The sequence below is a fragment of the Oryzias latipes genome, chromosome 24 (genome assembly GCF_002234675.1).
Source record: "Oryzias latipes chromosome 24, ASM223467v1".
NCBI classification, from domain to species: domain Eukaryota; kingdom Metazoa; phylum Chordata; class Actinopteri; order Beloniformes; family Adrianichthyidae; genus Oryzias; species Oryzias latipes.
Genome location: NC_019882.2, coordinates 16,617,370 through 16,637,250, shown reverse-complemented (window position 1 = coordinate 16,637,250; position 19,881 = coordinate 16,617,370). Strand labels below are relative to the sequence as shown.

Sequence of the window (19,881 nt, the reverse complement as noted above, 5' to 3'; positions counted from 1 at the left end):
GGAAAAAGTGAAACGATACCATAAGCTGAAGAAACATGAGGGGAAACTTTAAACAAGCACACAGTTTTATTTATTGCCAGATTAATTTCTTAGACAATTTTACATGAAGAAAAAATAGATAAAAGTATTTCCAATTAATAGAAAAAATAAAAATACATTTTATTTTACTTTATTTTTATTCCACCTCTAATTATTACCAATGGTGGCTTTTTAAAGTAAATAACTTAGTAGACAAACGTCCACTCTTGGATTTGTCCAATCAGATTTCAGCTTTCAATCAATTTTTGCTCAAAGTTTTTTCTCTATTTTGACTCCTAATTTATTCAGTTTGATCAAGAGTTTGTCAGAGTTTATAACAAAACAAAATGTATTCTTCTGTTTGCAGAATCTGGCATTAGTTTTAAAAATGTACAACTTGTTTTTTTTACTTAATGTACAGTTTTGTTTTTGTTTTTATTTATTTATTTTTTTTATGATCTTTTTTCATAATAACTGTCCAAATACCAACATTGTAATATTGAAACCGTCATGCTTTTAGGGAAGAAATGGCGAAGGAAATGTCTGAACTTCTGGCTCGGTGGGTAAAAACCGTCCGTCTCAACCAAATGTCAACAAAATCAGACATTTCATTCTTTCTGATTCCAAACTATTACAATAACAACATATATCAAATACAATAAATAAGTCATTATTTTATCATGTCAAAAAATGATTTTTTCCAATATTTTTGTTGTTGTTGATTCTCTGAAAAAGTTGATTTTCAGATTAACTCTTTTTCCATGTTCTCTTTGTTCTGCTGACCTTCACAGAAGAAGTCCCTGAATTTTAAAATGTCACTCAAGCTTAGCTCTTTTCTTCTTCAGTTCATCTGTTCGTTAAACTTCCCTACAGTGTTGACCACAGATTACTCAAAACAAGATTATATTTGAGTATCTAGTTATCAAAACTGAGTATTTCTCAGTTAAGTTAACTACATAATCTGAAAAGGTGGGGCAATCGCTGACTGCTACTTTACAAGTAAACAAAAGGAGGTGCACCTTAACTTGCAGATGGAAGTTAGTTGAGATTTAAGAGGAGGTGGGAGTTCAAATCCATCTTTTGCTTAGTTTCTTCTCAGGTTTTTGTCTACATAAGTGTGGAGGTCGGCCAAAAGAAATAAACTTCGATCTATATTGCTTTTCCATAATCTGAAAGTCTAAATTAATTGACCTCGTTGATTTGGCCTTCAGTAATCCTGCTCAAAGCCTGTTAGGAGCCGCACATTTCAAACTGTCCAAAGATTGTTCATGATTTAACCAACAGACCTGAGACAGACTCCCCCGGCGGCTCTTCTAGACTACCTGGCGACTGTAACAGCATGCATTTTAATGATGTCCTCCAACCCTGTAGATGTGTTATAGCAGCTTCTCCCTCTCACAGCGATGCCGTTTTCTGACCCCCCTCTCCCAAATCTTCCTTTCTTTTATCCTGATTTTTATACCAGACCTGTGGCTACAGCAATGCAACTTTGCCTCACCGTGTGAGGTTGTGTCCCACTTTTTGTGTTAAACTTGGGTGAAGTTTACTGTACAAGTGTGTTCTCCTGTTTTAGCTGCATAGATGCTAAAGCATGAGATTGGAGGATTGCTTTTCAGAGATGGTTACTTTTGTGATTTAGCCATTATGTGAAATAAAACTCTAGTCTTTAAGGCTTTTCTGCAAATAACTATTAAGATTGCACCCTCAGTAAACTCCACCCTTGCAAATCCCAAATGACTTGATAAGCTCATCCCCTCAGAGCTCCTGCTGCCTGCACCCACCATTTCCAGCTGCAGCTCTATTCCTTTAAATTCCTGCGTCCTTGTTCTGTCCCGTATATTAGAGGTCCACAGGTCCAGGCGACCAAGGCGGCTGCCGGCACCAAGAAGTACGAGCTGAGCAAGTGGAAGTACGCAGAGTTGCGGGATGCCATCAACACCTCATGTGGTGAGTATACACTGGATGTTTAATTTGTCACAGCGCCACATGAATCAGAGACAAGCTGACCCCCTGCTGTAAATCTCAAACCTGGGGCGTGAGGGTTCTCTGGAATTTATCCTGAAGCATCCTTTAATCGAAATACAGCTTTGAACAAGAGCTTAGGTGACAAAAACCAGCTTCAAACTACCAGAAGGTTGCTGCTATCACCTTAATAATATCAAATTGGTCTAAACACCCAACAAATACTGAAATATTCCCGTTCTCTTGGTTTTGTCTGAAATCCATGTTCCTGAGTTCCCTTTGATACAGAAAAGATATTGAAAGTATTTTTGTGTTCAGAAAAAGTTGAACTCTTTGACAAAATCTTTCTGATTAACCTTTTTCCAACTTTTACACCACCCAGTTTAATGTCTGGGGCGGATCTTATGGCCACTTCTGTCAAGAATAGCAGAGTTTCTGTCCAAGCAGAACAGGAACACGGCTCTTTACTCTGTCAGCTCTGTGAGATGATACAATGATACAAGACACTGTTTAACAGGAATCAGAATGACGGCCTTGGAACAAAGAAAATCTGCATTTATAGGAAAACATATTTGGTACATGACGTGCAGGTTTTATAAAATTATAAACTAGAATGCAAAGTAATGTTTAGAATATTTTGATATACTTCAAATCAAAAATAAGTGTGTAGGTTCCTCCATACCACTCTGGCTTTATAAAGATTGCTATATCGTCCACCTCACTATGTCATCATCTCTCCACTTTACAAATCCTTTACCCCACCTCTGCTTTCAACTTTTATGCTCCAAAACTTTGGAACTCTCTCCCACCTGATGCATAACAGACTTTTTAATCCATTTTCAAATCACAACTTAAAAAACTTGTCTGTTTCAAGCATTTCCAGTGGTCTTTTACTCGTGATTATGTTATTTTTTCAGGTAAAATAAAAGGGCCTGTGTCGTTTTCTTGGACATAGTTCGTGCAGTAGAAATTTCCCTTTATGTTGTGGGTGGGACTGTTTGGGTGGAGCCCCCACCCCTTCTCCTCACCCATAACTGAGTTATCTGTTTACACACACTCTCGCTAGCTCACAGCCCCTCACAACTGACAAAATTGGAGCTATCCAGCTTTTTGAGCCAGATTCCAGTTCAGACGAGGTAAATGAAGGCATGCATGGATCTGTCTACAAATGGATGCAGCATGGAGTCGAGCAGGAGCTTTTCCAGCGTATTTTCTACATCACAAATACGATCTTTTTGAACATGCATTTTTTTCGTCTGCTCCTGATTCACAATTTGTTTGAAAAAAATACTCAGAACTGCCATTTTGAGCTTAATTGTCTTTTTTATGTGTCCTCCATCATAAATATAAATGCCTCAAAAACATGTTAAAAAACCATTTTCCTTGGACTGGGTCTTTAAGGAATTTACCTTTCAAAAACATTTAAGAAAAAGCATTAAGTTGTTATTGAAAAAGAAGAATAGAAATAGGACAACAGGATGAGAATCAAAGAAAAGTGTTATGGAAGAAGAAACTAAGGATGGAGATAAAATAAGTTGAGGGGCAATGGAACAAAGTCTACCCACTTTCATTTCTCAGCAAAAGTATATTGTATGCAGTAATAATTGAACAGCTGGAATTATGCAATTTGAGTCCATTTAATCCTACTTCTAAGAAGTGACACCCCAACATTAGTGACCATTCCAAGAAAATAAGCCTCTGATTTTACATGCGATACAGTCGATATAATTATTGCTTTGTGCTTGGCTGCACAGATATTCATCCTGAAGCAGGCTTTCTGCCGCAAACGGCACAAAGTTTAAACAGCTAAAAGGAAAACATTCACATATTAGTGCTAAATTGTGATGAATTTTGTTTACCCGCGCAGGGCGGGGCTTGCAGCTTCACACATTCACACTCTTAGCAGACATGAGACTGATGTGATCACATCTGCTTCTGCAGAGCCATAAAATCCAACATTACAGTCATTTCTATGATAGAATGCCGTTCTACTTTCATTACTAAGCTGTAAATAAGGACAAACTACACATGAGCAACACAAAATGGGACATTTTTAGTGTTTATCAAAAAAGTTTAGTTGCATCAACTTCAAAAAATATCTTCATCACTCACTCCTTTGTAGAAGAAAAATATTTTTGTGCTTAATTCATAGATTTTTAAAGATTCTTTCTTGTTCTAGCTGTTACAGCATGCTACACTAAAATGTCTACATTACTACGTGTTTATAGCAACAATCGTAGCAACATTGACATGTTTTGTTCAGTAAATGAGATGGTATTTTGATTCTGCAAAGAATCAAAATACCATCTAAACTTTGACCATCAACTGTGGCTTTTTGCATTGATCTTTGGATAATGCTGCTGTCACACTACACAAATTTAAAACACCTTCTACTCCACATTGAACTGTTGGATTGGAGCAGTTTTTCTAAAATATTTTTTGGTTCTATTTGTATCTCCATTGATTTTTTTTGGTTTTGTTTTTATTTTTACAAAGCCTAAAAGGGTCTCAATAAGCCACTCAAAGAATCCAAAAGAAGTATCGAACCAAGCTGTAAGATTTTTATTTTTTACAATTTTTATAGGCCAGTTTGTCCACATTTTGCCACTTTATTTGAATAAACTTTAAAAGTTACCAAGAAATGAAAGCAAATACTTTTACTCAGAATCCCACGGATTTTGGCCATAGTTGACCATGCATCTCCAGCCTCACCAACTTAAATTACACTTTTAGATTTAAAAGGCAAGTTAGTATAAATAAAGTTCATCTTCCAATAAAAAAGGAGTTCATACAAATATACACCCTGTGTATCAGAAGACCTCACTTTCCTTTCCTTGTGGAGAAAATACTTTATCTTATTGATGGGTCCCCTACCCCCCAAGTAAAAATGCTTAAAGCTGTTCAGTCTTTTTTTAACTAAACAAACTCGAGCATTAGTTCTGTAAAACAAGCCTGTGAACCTTTTCATTCTTTTCTTGCCTTTTTGCAAAATAATCAGAGACTCTAGAGAATTCCCCCTTTTCATGATAGCAGCAGAGAAACAAAGCTTACTGACACTCAGTTAGTTTTCAATCATTTTATTGGGATTTTTAGCTTCTATCTAAATTATTATTACGCTTCTTTTTCTCATCACAGACTTGCTGCCTTCAAATCCTAATTATTTTTTTTTATTTAGCAAAGCACTTAGAGTGCATTAAGCATCTTATTGCACAGTGTTGGCCCCTCGCACTGCAGATGGCAAATTGAATGTTTTTTCTCTTTTCTTCCATATAAAGACAATTACATGAATCACTCTGATAAGGAGTGATGTCTTACTGCTGCAGAACACGTCGCTCTGTGTGTGTGTGTGTGTGTGTGGCTTTCCGTTGATTGTGTTTGGAAATTAATCAGCTGTTGCAGAGATCTGGTTAACAGGGTTCCACAAATACTGCTCTCAGCACTAAATGTGTTTATAGTTTAACAGTTTATTAATTTCAGTTAATTGAAAACAAATTTGCACCATTAGATCAAAAAATATGTGCTTTTGAGGTTACAAGCCAGAATCAAGCTGGGAGTGTTTGGAGTCTAAAGAGAGAGTTTCAGAATAAAGACAAAGTGGAAGAATCAAAATACAGTAAGCCAACTTTAGCTCACCTGTTTAACAAGACCCACTCAGATGTTTTAAATAATATTGTTTTGGCATTTTCCTGAAGATGGAGGACATAAGTAAAGAAAATTAAGATTCAAGTCGCAGTGTTTCTTTTTTTTCCAAATTGTTGTGAATCAGGAGCAGATCAGAAAATATTTGAGTAGCTGTGAGACACCGGCTACAGTCGGCGGGCCACCAGCTCCCGGCTCCGCTCCATTCTGATGCATCCACTTGCAGACAAATGGATCCATGTACGACTTTGTTGTCCTCGTCTGAACTAACATCTGGCTCAAAAGTGTACGGCTGGATTGATCCGATGTTGTTCACCATGTTTTTTTGCACCCATAATGTTAGGGTGTGCTATCTGAGTGGCTCTAAGCTAGCAGGAGAGCGTGTAAACAAAGAGATCATGGGAAATCAGGGAAGGCTTACTCTGCGCAAACAGTCCTGACGACAACTCAGAGGTGAATTTGTAATGAACTCCTGCAGAAATTATGTCCTAGAAAACGACCCAGGTTTTATGATTTTGGCTAAAATCAGCATAATAATAAATAAAAGACCACTGGGAACACTTTTACAATAGATAAAAAGATGATCAGAGTGGGAATGTGTAAATGTAGATCTTTCAGATCTTCTACAAACTTTGTTCAGACCGGTATTCCTTGTTTGCAGACATCGAGCTGCTGGCTGCCTGCAGGGAGGAATTCCACCGCCGGCTCAAAGTGTACCACGCCTGGAAGGCAAAGAACAAGAAGAGGAACACTGAGTCGGACCAGCGAGCCCCTAAATCTGTCACAGACTATGGTATGTCGAGAACCGCAGAGTTAATCAGCAGTTTTCTCAGTTCTTCCATGCTTCTAGCTGTCTGATTCACTCTTGTACTCCATACATAGGAGTTTGAGATGTGATGCGGCACGTTCTTTTTATTTTTATAATGCCCCATGAATGTCTTTATGAAAACAACAGAGAGAAACAAATGTAATCTTGTCAAATCAGATGTCTGAGGCTGCTTGCAGCTGGATTCATTCATACAGCGCTCTCACTCACGCATATAAATGTCCAAATCAAAAAAAAAAAATGGATCCATGACTGCTATCTTCCTGACGCGATGAAGCTCTATAGTGACGACCTGCTCAGGTTCTCTTTTACTTTCTCGCGTTTTGTCAGTTTTCAATGACACAAGAAACAAATGGACTATGTCTCACCTTTCTGTGTAGTCATGACAACAAAGAGCTCTTGCACGGAGCCATCTATTGTGTTACTTTGCTCCGACTGCTGATGGGACTGCACGCACACTGTCAGCTTTCCTCACAGTCGCCCTTGTGACGGCTGCAGATCCCGTCCTGTTGCTCATGGACAGCAGTTAACACGGGCTGTACAGGAAGTCTGTGCGCGCGTACCTGTCAGCAGCCTGACAGGCAGCAGTTGTCTGAGAGGGAATCTCATCCCCTGTCTTTCAATTTTACATATTTTTACAGCTAGCCATGAAATACTGGCAAAGTCAAACAAAACATGTTGTGGAAGCTGTCCCAAGGCCCTTCGAGAACAGTGCAAAAGTCATCAATGCGCAAACTTTAATTATAATCTTATCAATTTTATTTTTCATTTAAAGAAATGTAAATTCTGTTTTTCTGATCGTTTTGTAATTAAGTGGCCAAAGGTTTGAGTCATTCTCTGAACTCTGTGCCCTTTTGAGTTATCTTTGAGTTTCCGAACTTTGCGCGTCAATCGAATCCACAATTGCGCGCTCTAGTTCGTACTAATGTAGGCTGATATTGCTTGCGACTATCCGCGATAACTGTGATGAACTTCTGAGTGCCGTTTCTACTATTCAAGCCTCACGATTGTCTCCAGCATTCTTTTTTCAACACACCTTGATCATCCACTTCCTGCGAATGTGCAAGTCCATTAAAGGCAAAAGGGGGAAGTGGTGTGTTCGACTACTAAACAGAGGCAGGCAATACAAATAAAAAAAACAGGGCAAACTGCATTCTCTAGTGCTGCAAGATGTGAGATTTAAGATTGATCTTTCCAGAAACTTGATCTAAATGTTTGCTCTCTCTGTGAATCTGTGTCTGTGAATGAAGTTAGGTATTTTTTGACTTCTTTAATTAATTTAAAAAAGATGGCTCCGGCCTCACATACTCTAATTGCTTGACATAAATTCAGGGTAAATGATGCGATTTGCAAGCGGTTGCACTACGGGCAGTGAGGGATGATGTCATCAGTAGGTGTCACATTTCCCAGCGATCGGGATGATTCTGCTCCGATGGCCCTGCAACCAGAGCAACTCCAAGTCGCTTTGAGGTATAAAGTGACCTTTAGGCACAAAATCCCCCAAATTATTAGAAATTAATTTGTGCTTCACTTCTCCATGATTAAATTTCTAAAACTTCTCAAAACAAATTCTGCCAGTTCTTTGGTAATCACCTGACCTTTGTGTAATGCCACTTATGGTTTGTTTTAGAGTTTTTACACTTAGGTGACAGTCTTAGTTGGTGATTTAAAGTAGAGTGAAGGTTTTTTTTTAATACTTAAGCTAACTGCAAGCTCATTTGGCTTCATAATCTCAACAAAAACCCAATACTATTAAATATTTATACTTTTACAGAACTGTTAGACATTTCCATTTGTTTGTTCAACTCTTTTGCTTTCTATTGTTCTAAATGTGAAGATAATGGTTTAAAACGATATTTAATCTCTCTCATGAATCATTTTTAAAGGCTTTACCATGAGAAAAAAAATCCCCCCAGCCAGCGTTTCTGCAGAAGCATGAAATAAAGATGATCCCATCTTTTATTCTAAAAGCTGCAGACAAAATGATGGTGCATGTCAGTTATTTGTTCAATAAAAAAAAACATCTAAACATTACAGTCTGTTAGAAGTCTGCCATCCAGTAAAATAAAATTCAGCTTGAGGCTTAAAGTGGGGCTTAAAGAACAGGGATTTATAGAAGTCTGACCTTCAAAATGCGTGTGAAGATGAATCAAGAACAAAGGAGTTTTTCAAAGAGCTCAGATAAATGCGTCATCTGGCTGACTGTGAATTGGTGGAATACAAATTCTCTGGAAACCCTTGAAGTGTGCAGCTTATCTGGAAAAAACCCACAAGGATCTAGAATGGAGACTGGGCTGTACAAAGAGGCGGTCCTGAAAGACTCTGCAGGGCTGATCAATTGTAATGTGAGATATTTGTTGCCAATGCACAAGAGCGTCACAGCAGATAACAACAAAGGTTTTTGGAGAATCCACACTCGCAGGTTGAAAAGAAAACCGCTTTTGTCCTGTAAAAATCTCTAAGACGTTTCAGGCAAATCTCAACCTTTTAATTTGGATGTTTCACTACTTTTCTATTTCTGATATCCTTTACAGATACATTTTAAACCCCTAATGAATGGAAAACTGCAGAAAATATTGCTATTCATACTTAAAATCGAAAACACAAATAATTTATTTTTTCTGTTGCAGGTATAGTTATTCTGACAGAGCAAAACTTATTTCTTCTGAAATGTTTGTTTATTTCAGTAATCTTGTATATCCTGTTCTGCAAAAAAGGGAAACATTAAAAAAAGCTACATTTATAGCATGTTTTGTATAATTACCCTATAAAACCATTATTGTATGAATATTTTATTCTGGCATGTTGGAATCTAGAGATTTATTTATTGTTTATGTTGTTTTATTATCTTATTTTCTTCCTTGCAGACTCAGCTTTTTAAAAAAGTTAATCTCATTTTTTTCTATTACTACCAGCTAAAAATTTTGGTTAAAATACATATATAAATATATAATTCTAAATTAAAGACATTTTGAAAAAAAAGCAGACAAGCTGAATATGTTTAAACTGACAACTACGTGTAATAAAGAAAAAAGCCTTTTTGGTTTCTACTTTTATAATTTATGCTAATCTTAAAATAAATGTGATGCAACACATTTTTATTCACTTATTGCTTTTAGTTTTATTGCCCTCCACTGGGACACTGTCTAGACTGAAGGCAGGGCTGATGCAAGACAAAAGTTCCACCTTAAGTTTTAGCCTAGGTTACAATCTATCTGTCAGTTTATTTTTACATCAATGTTTTAGACCTTCACCAGTGAAGCCCAGGAGTTCAGAACCTTCTAGACAAAAAAAACCCATAAAGAGATATGTTTATCCGAGATGAAGGTTTCAGCCGCTGTGTGACACCTAGAGATAAGATGGTATCGGGCGTTCATACTTGCGCTGCAGAAAAATACAGAAACTCACCAGAGGGATCCTTGGAAGCCTTCATTGTCTACTTGAAAGTTTTTCCCCACATTTTCTCTGACTGACAGCTCTTTAAAAAAATGTTCTTGTCCCCAGGTCTGCACCTCTCAAATTCCAGTAAAAGCAAAAAAAAAACATGAAATCTAAATCTAAATTCAAGTTTCAACGTTTATTCTGTGCCTCACATGTTCATGTCTGATAGAGGAAGCACTTCATCTGTCTTACTTTTGTATAACCTGGCATGTTTACTTTCAGATCATGCACCTCCTGTGAAAAAAGCATGTAAGTGCTTCTCTGGTGTGTAACGCTACTAACACCTCCCCTCACACCTTTATTAACCCCCCCCCCATTTCTTGGTGTGGAAATGTTAGAATGGTGCTGCACTCCATCCCCTCCTGACGTAGTCGAGAGAAAAAGCAGAGAGGAGCTATTCATGCTTTCATCCAGAAATAGATCAAGCTCAACCCTTTTTCTTTTTTTTTGCACCCTCAAGATCTTTATTAGTGGACCAGTTTTCCTCATTGCACAAAAAGCTAAATTAGAGCAATAATTGTGATGGATCCATGTTCCACAGAAGACCTGAGGGACCCACGGATCTCAGAAGTCATGAGATAGACTCCAGGTTAAAGACCCACTCTGATTAAAATGGTGTTTTGAACATGTTCTTGTAGCATTTCCGATGATGGAGGACATGTATATAAAAAAATTAAGCTCAAAATTGCATTTCTGAGTAAAAAAAGGCCGTATATGTGATGTAGAAAAAACGCTGGGCTACATAGTTGCATAGTGGATATGGATCACCTTCATGGTGGTAATCCATCATTTCATATTGATGGCCAAACTATTAGGAGAGTGGCTTCGGGTGAAGTGGCCTCCAATCGAGGCCTTGGAGTAACCTTAGTTTTCCTTTATCTGAAAAACAAACGCAGACGTCGTCCGACTCTTCGCCATGTCTGGGTTCACCAGATAAACTAAGTTCATGCGTCCAAAGGGGGATTAAGGTGGCCACACATTTTGTACGTAGAGGCCAAAAATGGGCTTAACACATTTGAGGCCATTTGTTTAGAGCCCATTTTTGAGCTGTACACATTTTGTGAGTAGAGCTGTATGAACAAAATGGTTGTAAAAACTTGCATAGCTACACACAAACGCAAGACTTTTAAACACGAAGCCCGAAACGTGTATTTTTGCGGGTTTGCACACACTTTATTGCTGAGGGTGGTGTTAAACATAGCTTTAGCCTTGCGGAGGGAAAAGGGGGCGGGGTGTGGTCGCACCAACGATCCCGCCCACAGCTCAGAAGCAGATTTCTGAGAAAATACTGCCGCTCTGCAGAAACTATGTCCTTGAAAAAGACACAGGTATTTTTTTATTTTGGCTAAAAACGGCATAAGCATAATTAAAAGACTACTTGGAACGATTTCAAAATAGATTAAAAGATGATCGGAGTGGGACTTTACTGGAGTAAAGTATATTATTGTTCTCTCCCCTTTGTCGTGTCTCACATCTCCAAAGAAAGTCTACTGACAAATGATAAGACTAGTTCAGTCAAGTCAACATCTTTGTGTTGCGGTTTAAGCTCTAATATTTTTACTTTTTCGATCAACTTTAGACCGCAAACACACCTGACCCCCACATGAAATCACCTTACATACTTTAGCAGCCTTAAACCTGGAGCTACCTCCAGCAGCTGTAAACGGTGAAAGAGGTGTGCAGTGAAGTTCTGGTGCTTCTCTGGTTAATGCTTTTTTTCTTCGGGGATGCTCTGAGTGTTCATGTTTAAGGGAGCTTTCTGAGAGTTGCTGCTTGGTTTGGAGGGCAAGTGTTTGGGGTTCTGTCGGACTGTAGCTGGTGATGGGCTTTGTTGCTCTTAAATGGATGTTAATGTTTGTATGTATTCACTGAGCAAAGCTCATATTGAAACCAGGTGTTAAAAAATAGTTCTTCAACTGTGTTTTGCTCAAGTCAATTACAAAACAAAACGATGTGCTGAAAGGCTGACCTGAACGCATTTGATTGAAGCAGCCTCAAATAGGGAGGCTTCTTCAGCCTTTAGATCCTGACTCTGTGCTGCACTTTGTAGAGTTAAAGCTGATTACTTTGTTCCACTCGACTTTGCTGAGAGCCGCAGAAACACCTGCTGTGCTTCCTGTCTCGCTGGTTTCCCCTCCTGTCAGCAGCGCTGCTGTGATCTCCGCTGACCCTCCCACAGCTCTAACAGCAGGACTCTGACTCCACTTCAGGGAAACGGGTCATTATTCAGAACTGATCTGTGAACAGCAGAGCAGGGCTTAATGTTTACATGCAGTGATGGGAAATGTGCCCAATCATCTTTGATGTGTAAAAGGAAAACCGCCTTCAGGTAAGGCTTTATGTTAAAGTCCTTGCTGCAAGCCCTCAAAAATGAGACCCTTTTAAGCTTTACAAGATGGATTAGAGACAACACAGTAAAGAAGTGATTAGCTGCTCTTCTTGACTTGTAGTTTCCTTAAAGCAGCCGGAGTTTCTTCTAGTCTTTCAAAGTGGTTGTAATTGAATTCTGCAGGCTTTCTAGAAGACTGTTTTCTTTGGAAAAACTGCACCCATAGAATCCAAACTTAGCACAGAAATGTTATTTAGAGTTGTCTTAAATTGTTGTAAAAGTTGCTATTTTGGTGAAATCTGTTCAAGATAGAATAAAACCTTGACGTAAAAACCTAAAATAATATAAAAAGTAGAATGGTAGCTCTAAAATGTAAAGCATTTGCTGCTAACATGTGACATGAATTAAGTTAGGAGGATTTTTTAGCTTGGGCGCTGAAATTGGTCCTTTCCAACTCATCCCAAAATCCATTTGACAGTCAGAGCTCCGTGAGTGCCAGTCAGTTTATGCAAAACTAAAACCATTCATTTCTTTATGAGGTACCATAATCTTTTAATTGAATTGAGCCTTTCCCTAACTGTTAGAGAGAACGTGTTATAGAGGGGAAGAAGCCTACAGCTCAGCGCATGAAAGCAGCTTCACACCATTATGTCCTCCTCATCAAACCTGGCATGATGTAGTCAGACAAACTTCTTACCTGGGTGCACGGATGCAAGCATGCAGCTGCTGATGCCTTAGTCACAACTGCCCTTATGAGTGGATATGGGTTGCAAAATAACTGGCAAACTGGTACGGGGCATACAGGTGGCCCGCAGGTAAAATGAGGTCTGTGAAACCGTAGAGCAAAAATGTTCATGCACGTTCTTTTCTGGGAGCATGCTGCAGACGACAGGTCGTAGCAAACATTTACACAAACATCCCTAAATCCTGCACGCTGCACAAGGGGTTTGTTAGTGCTGTTCATGTGATAAGTGTGCGCTCTTCGGGTGCAGCCTGATCGAGCTTAGGAAATTAGACAATCATTTTGTCTGTCCTGCAGACATCATTTGAGCTCTTGCATGTCACCTGCACACCCAGTGTGCTCAGTAAGGAGCCAGTACCTGCACCTTACTAGAGACTAGAACATCACTTTTTTGTCATAAGAGCGCACACCTTACATTATCCTTACAAATAACCCTTTAAGGTGGCCAAACAAGCCTCAAGGGAACTGCAGGACACACCTGAGCTCTTCTTTAGAGCAGACACTCCTCTGTACGACCCTCCAAGGGCCCGGACAACCCAAAAACCCTCAGGACCCATACAGGTCAACCCTCGTACGGGTGCATGTGACTAAGGCTTTAGCTATGGAAATCCACGCCATGAAGCTCCCATTACAGTCTTTATAATTTAGTTCTGTCTGATCTATCAGTAATTAAATCATAGTTGCTGGCTTTTGTGCAGCTTGACAATTGTGATTATCCAATGTGCTTTGGATCTTCAGGCAATTTTATTACAGCTCAAATGTCCCAAAAACAGGCTACATAGTTGAATCTTACTTTTGTGTACTGCTAATGCTGGATGAAACCAAGGATTTAAACCCAGATTAGTACAGTCAAGTCGATCAATCTTCAAACCAATGTGTTTCTTACTTAAAAGTCCCTTTGTGTGGATTTCTGAGACCTGTTTGATATTTTTTTATTTTTTTTAATTTAATACAAGGACCCTAACATAAAGCCTTACTCACTTCCCTGATGAGACAAAGAACTTTCCAGCTTGGCTATGTCAGCTGGAACTCCGTATCCCATGTTTAGTTTGTGGCTTTACCTCTTCAAATAAATAAGAAATGTTCCTGTGCAGTCACCTGTGTTTCACCTGCTCCAAAATCATTTATCTAGGCTCAGAGGTGTTTCTTCCTAATTAAAAATAGTGAGATGTAAGCTGAGCAATGAGGAAAATCGAAATGTAGGGACTGTAGTAGTGGTGGATTTACGTGGACTTTGCAGAGTTTTGGGGAGTTTCTGATGCCCCCCCATGTGAACTTCAACCTCCTAAGCAAGGCATCAAGTTTTCCTGATCATTTTTCTGAAGGTGAGTTTGGGGGTGAGGATGTGACACTACTGAAGCTGTTGCTGAGTCATCAGTTCGTCACCCAAACCATTTGGTTTGATCAACGGACGCATACAAAAGTTCTGACCCCAAAAAAACAGATATTTATGTATTATTTACTTAAAAATCTTTCAACAGGTAGAATAGCGTTTGGGTGAACACATTTGGGTGAACAGGAACAACTACATTTCCCAATAAGGCTGCATGGAAACACCCTCGCTGGCTCTTCTCTTGGAGAAACGTGTCTCACTCCGTTTTTGTCCAAAAAGCAGCTCAACAGAACTCGGCCCCGCCCATCCCAGCACGGCAGCATGAAGTGGCAATGAACCGGCAGCAGCGCTTTTTCCGCATCCCGTTCATCCGGCCAGGCGACCAGTACAAAGATCCCCATAGCAAGAAGAAGGGCTGGTGGTATGCACACTTCGATGGGCCCTGGATCGCCAGGCAGATGGAGCTGCATCCTGAAAAACAACCCATCATACTGGTGGCAGGTCAGTGGGCTACGAGGCAGGAGAAATGCAAATGTTTGGAAAACAATTTAGATTTTGCTCCCAAGTTTTTGACCTAAGAAACTTAAACTAGGCCTGCACGATATACCGCAAATTTATCGTTATTGCGATATAAAGCGGTGCACTATGCATATCACGAAAGACAGTAAAAAATTGCAAAAAAAGGTTACCTTAAATGAGCTAAAACAATCTTATTGCAACTTGAAGCATTTAACAAATCAATTAAATCCCTTTATGCATTTGACCAATCAGATGCCCTATGTCTGATCGCGTCCTATGTTGACGAGGGTCATTTGGAGTACAATTTTTAAACTGTTGCAATGAAATGGAAATTATGTTTTTAGTTGTTTTGCTATTTGTTTATATACCACAAGTTATATCGTTATCGTAATATTTATGACTTATATCGCTTATCGCTAGTTTTCCTCATATCGTGCATCCCTAACCTAAACATACAAAAAATAACTTAATCAAATAACTGTGTTTAGTTATGATGTATGTGCATAAATAACAATGGTTCTTTGTATAGAAACTGCATAAACGTAAAGTACAAAAATATAAATAACTCTTTTTATGCTAAATATCTCTAACTTCATGTCGTCTCATCTCTTCATGATTCAGTTTGCTGGTGAGAATTTGTCTCACTGGTGTAACAGCTGTAAATGTGGTTGGTTTTCGGACCAAATTTGTTTAGTCATTTGTTCAAAGTGAGCCGCTTCTGTTCAACCGAGCTTGAAAACAAGAAAATCTCCAGTTTCAAACATTTAACACAAAATCTTCGGCCAAAAAGCTTGTTTTGCTGTTTGGGCTTATCCGGTTTAGTAAGTAGAGTTTAGGGAAGTGTGGACTAAAAGTGTCATCATTCCAAAGGAGGTTCAGTTGTGTGTGGATGAACTGGTACCTCCCCCTCATTCCTCGACCAGGATTTGCTGAAAGTCTTCCAGCAGAGTCGTGTTTGCCACTGGGGCACCACTAGCAAGTCTGAAAAGAAGCCACAAGTGCTGAAACTTGTTGAGTTTCTGACTGCTGACAGGCCTTTTTTCATCACATCCGCTCAAATTCTGGCTCCATTCTGCGTTTAGCAGCCAGTTTTCAGTCCCGTCTGATTGGCAGCATGCCGTTTTACATTGCAAACCTGTACAGTTAATCTGCAAAAACAGGAAGAAGAAAGGGTCTTCTTGCTGCTCTTGGAATGCCAACTTGAGGTGATGTCGCTGACATCCTCGTCACATGAACGTCAGTCTGGACAGGCCTTCCATGATTTTCTCCATATAATACCACGACTAGAACAGCGGGTCATAGTTGGGTCAACACACGTCATCATCCAGATCAATCAAACATGCTCACAGGTCCCGACAACCAGGCGGATGAATGTCAGGCCTGTGAGCACCAGGAGCACAAACCAAGAGTCAGAGCAACAATCTTTCTCTCAAATGAGTTTCTTTTTAGATATACAACACTTTAAAGAAGAAATAAACAGATCTTGCAATTTGTTGAAGTCCTAGCAAATTGTTTATTTATTTATTTTAAATCTGCAGTTTTTCTTTGTTTCCTAAGTATATTTAGAACAAAAACTTGGAAATTTAGACCACTACCTTGTAAAATTGCATTTAGCTGACAAGCACGACTATCTACATGGGGAATAGAAAAAACAGATGTAGAGTGTAAATGGGTAAACGCTGTTTAGTAAAATAGCATGTTTGTATCTGAAAGAGCAAATAAAAACTGCAGGAAGCCTCTGTGGTTGTTTCTCTCTCAGGCAAAGACGACATGGAGATGTGCGAGCTGAGCCTGGAGGAGACGGGCCTGTCCAGGAAGAGGGGTGCTGAGATTCTCCCTCGACAGTTCGAGGAGATCTGGGAGCGCTGCGGCGGCATCCAGTACCTCCGCAGCGCCATCGAGAACCGGCAAGCGCGCCCCACCTATGCCACGGCCATGCTGCAGAGCCTGTTGAAATGACACGCGGGGGGCGTGGGGCGTGGTGCGGCAGCCAAAAGGGACGCGCTGCGTGACACGGACAGCGTGAGCGCTCTGACTGCAGGGCGTTCAACATTTAGCACCGTTTCTTTTAACTTTTCTTCTCCTTAATCTTTTTTTTTTTTTTGTCGTTCTTGCTGGTTTGCAGTTCCTTGATGGTTTCAAGGCGGGAAAGCTTTGAACCCCTATGCAGGCAAAAAAAAAGAAGAAAATTACACTGCATGATCACATCCAGTTTTCCAAGGAATTCAGTTCTTTTAAACATCTCTGCAAGTCTAGCTATGAGGCCTTAATGCAACTTTAACAGGGTTCGATTTAAAAGAAAAAGTAGGACATCATGTTCAAAGCTGCCTCCTCTAACCAGAAAACGTGTCATTTTTTCTTTTGTAATTATGCATTCCTGATGATTGCTCTGACGTCTCACTTCCATCTTAACATCTAGCTGGTCACCCTGCTAAGACTTAAAGCCTGTTGTTTACATTTTCTTCATGTGGTCTTTACAGGGCGGGAAACTTGCACAAGGAGTAGACAGCTCTCACTGTGAGTCAGTGAAGCACGAGTGGAAGAATATTCCAGTTTTGATTAAGTCCAATCTTGATTTTTTGTTTTGTTTTTGCCATTCGTCTTTCCAGCTGAAAGTAACTCGGGACCTTGTTGATCTGCTCACTTTGTGATTCCTTTTCTCATTCCGTGTGAATTAAATGAGTTTAATGAGAATGCTCCAAACTGACACCTGATGTTGCTCTGGGTTTTTATTTTCAACTGGAAATACTCTGCGGATAGTTTCAGCGTTCATACGGAGGAACAGAATATGTAAAATGAATATGCAAATGCTAATGTCAAAACCGTTGCAGCAAAGAAATCCCCGTTCCTCAACCATCTCTGCCATTGTTTGTCAGTGCAGTGAACTTCTAGGAAAGTGTGCATATTTTGCATAAACAAAATATGAATGAGGACGAATTCCAGTTTGGAAATCTCGTCTCAGGCTCCTTCTCTGTCAAAAGTGTTTTCTATTCGACACGTTCAGTATGTGAAATATGAAATCTACAAGTTTTGCTCTGTTGTTCAGGCATCGTAACAAGAAGCAATAAACTGTGCAAACTGGAACTGCAGGCTTTGCTTGTTGTGTAAATGAACAGCGGTATGTTTGGAAGCAGCCATTCCTCTGGAATCTCTCTCTCTGAAGATCCACAGAAGAAAAACAATCAGTTTGTGTCGAAAGCCGCATCAGCATTTTTCACAGCTTTTGAGCGTTTAGGCATGAAACTGACCACCGCCGTCTTTCTGCTGAAGGATGTGAGCCGATTTCTTCACTTTTTCTCTGGCTGCACGTTTGTCATCTGTGAGCAGGGATTGTTTTTTTGTTTTTTTTGTTCTCAACTGCAGGAATTTAGAAAGACTTGCTTTCCTTATAAGTAAAAAAAAAATACATTAAACGTCTATTTATTTATCATAATTTTTCCCCGCTAAATCATTTCAAGGTCACATTTTTTCTTTAGCCTCGTCTAAAGCAGATCTTCAGTGAGAAAGCTGAAGGTTTTATGGAAACAAACAATAAAAAAAGCATTTTTCTAAGAAAGTGTCAGAAGAAAGAACAGCTTTCTTTGCTGCAGCAGGAAACCTCTCAGTCAATCCAGAGAGATTTCCCTTTAGTCCATTCCAGCTGGGATTCATCCCTCATTTGAACTGAAATCCATCCCTTTCCGTTCGTCTCTCAACGTTCCAAAGATTCAGGAGTGATGCCACCAAGACCAAAATCTGTTCAAGTTCAGACAGATTGTGTTGGAAGTTGCTTCAGTGTCTGACTTGCATCGTCTGCACACCTTTGACTGGATGACGTAAATGAATCTTTTTGCATGTTAAAGCAGAGTATGAAGGGGCTTATTTACGTTTTTGTTGGTGTTTACCACCAGAGTGACAAGCTGTAAAACATCCCTGCTAGAAAACGTCGCAACCATTCCTCGGAAAGCACTGCCTTTGTTCATTGTCACTTTTCTAACGCTGATCATAAATAAATGAATTTCATGTTTCACCCACTTCTCTCTGCTCTTCTTCAAACTTCTACAATGCTGCAGGCAAAAATCAGCTCTCCATAAAACTAAAAGAAAAACTCTGGGTTGATTTCTTTTTTTTATTCAGTACAGCTAATAATTATGAAACACATTAACACTTTTGGAAAAAAAAAAAAAAAAGGTCCACATTACAGTCACTGGTTCTCCCAGAGCAGCAATAATAAACATGAGTACATTAGTTGACACAGAGAGAACAGCGACATGTTATTTACATAAAGTGAACAACAGTTACAGCGTTGGAATCTATTAACATACAAAGTGGCTGATTTTGCTAAACGGCTCTTGACCTTAGAAAAAGTTCAGGAGTGCAAAGTAAAAGCTGATCTAATAATGTGCCTCTAGTTAAGTCGTATTATGTAAATACAAAAATTACAACAGTTTGGTGGCAAATGCAGCCTTTGATCATGTTGAAAGGGAGTTAAGATTCTCTACAAAGTGTGACTGAACTTTGACCTTTCTTCTGGATTTGACTGGGTCATTGAAATGATGTGAATTAATCAAGTATGCTTGAACTCAATCTAGAAGGTGGAGAATTTGGTGCTTGACTGCAAAATGTAAAAGTTCGAAACGAACAGCTTTGGTCCTAAGCTTCATGCGGAGCTGATGAAGATGATCAGAACTGCTGTGTATCATTCATCATCTCCAGCCTGTGCATGATTGTCAGAAAACCTTTGGAAGTATAAAGTGTTTGCTTGGTTTTGCATTTGTTCATAACACTTGTTGGTCTAATATTGTGGAACCCATTTTAAACTAAAAGATTAACTTCTAGCTGAATGTCAAACCAGACATGTAGCTATGTTCACGCTGCCTTCAGCAATGCGGCTTTAGGTGACCACTGTGTAAGCACCCATTTTGGGATTCCATGCTCAAAACTCTTGTGGTTATGAGGACTGCACATGTTTAAGATGGTTTTTTGGCTATATGTGAAAAGTTAAACCAGGTTGAATTTTGACCCATCAGGGACGTGGCTTTGGTAGAAGAATTGCCAACCGTTAGAAAATTGTTCATGAAGGAGAAGTTTCT

General features: G+C 39.3%; 1 protein-coding gene across 10 annotated transcripts in view; it reads left to right on the top strand.

Moving 5' to 3' along the window:
• myo6 (myosin VI) overlaps positions 1 to 18,822 on the top strand; it is a 129,630-nt gene extending 110,808 nt beyond the window's left edge. For 3 of the 10 annotated variants that reach the window (XM_011491916.3, XM_011491920.3, XM_011491917.3), the window contains 5 exons: positions 1,862 to 1,965; positions 6,281 to 6,412; positions 10,109 to 10,135; positions 14,570 to 14,791; positions 16,569 to 18,822. In XM_011491916.3, coding sequence (XP_011490218.1) covers positions 1,862 to 1,965; positions 6,281 to 6,412; positions 10,109 to 10,135; positions 14,570 to 14,791; positions 16,569 to 16,768 — 685 coding nt within the window. In that variant the 3' untranslated portion in view covers positions 16,769 to 18,822. Of the gene's footprint in view, positions 1 to 538; positions 578 to 1,861; positions 1,966 to 6,280; positions 6,413 to 10,108; positions 10,136 to 14,569; positions 14,792 to 16,568 lie in introns of all 10 variants that reach the window. The other 7 variants (XM_011491913.3, XM_011491912.3, XM_011491918.3 and 4 more) reach the window with 7 other exon arrangements.
• The last annotated feature ends 1,059 nt before the right edge of the window (positions 18,823 to 19,881 follow it).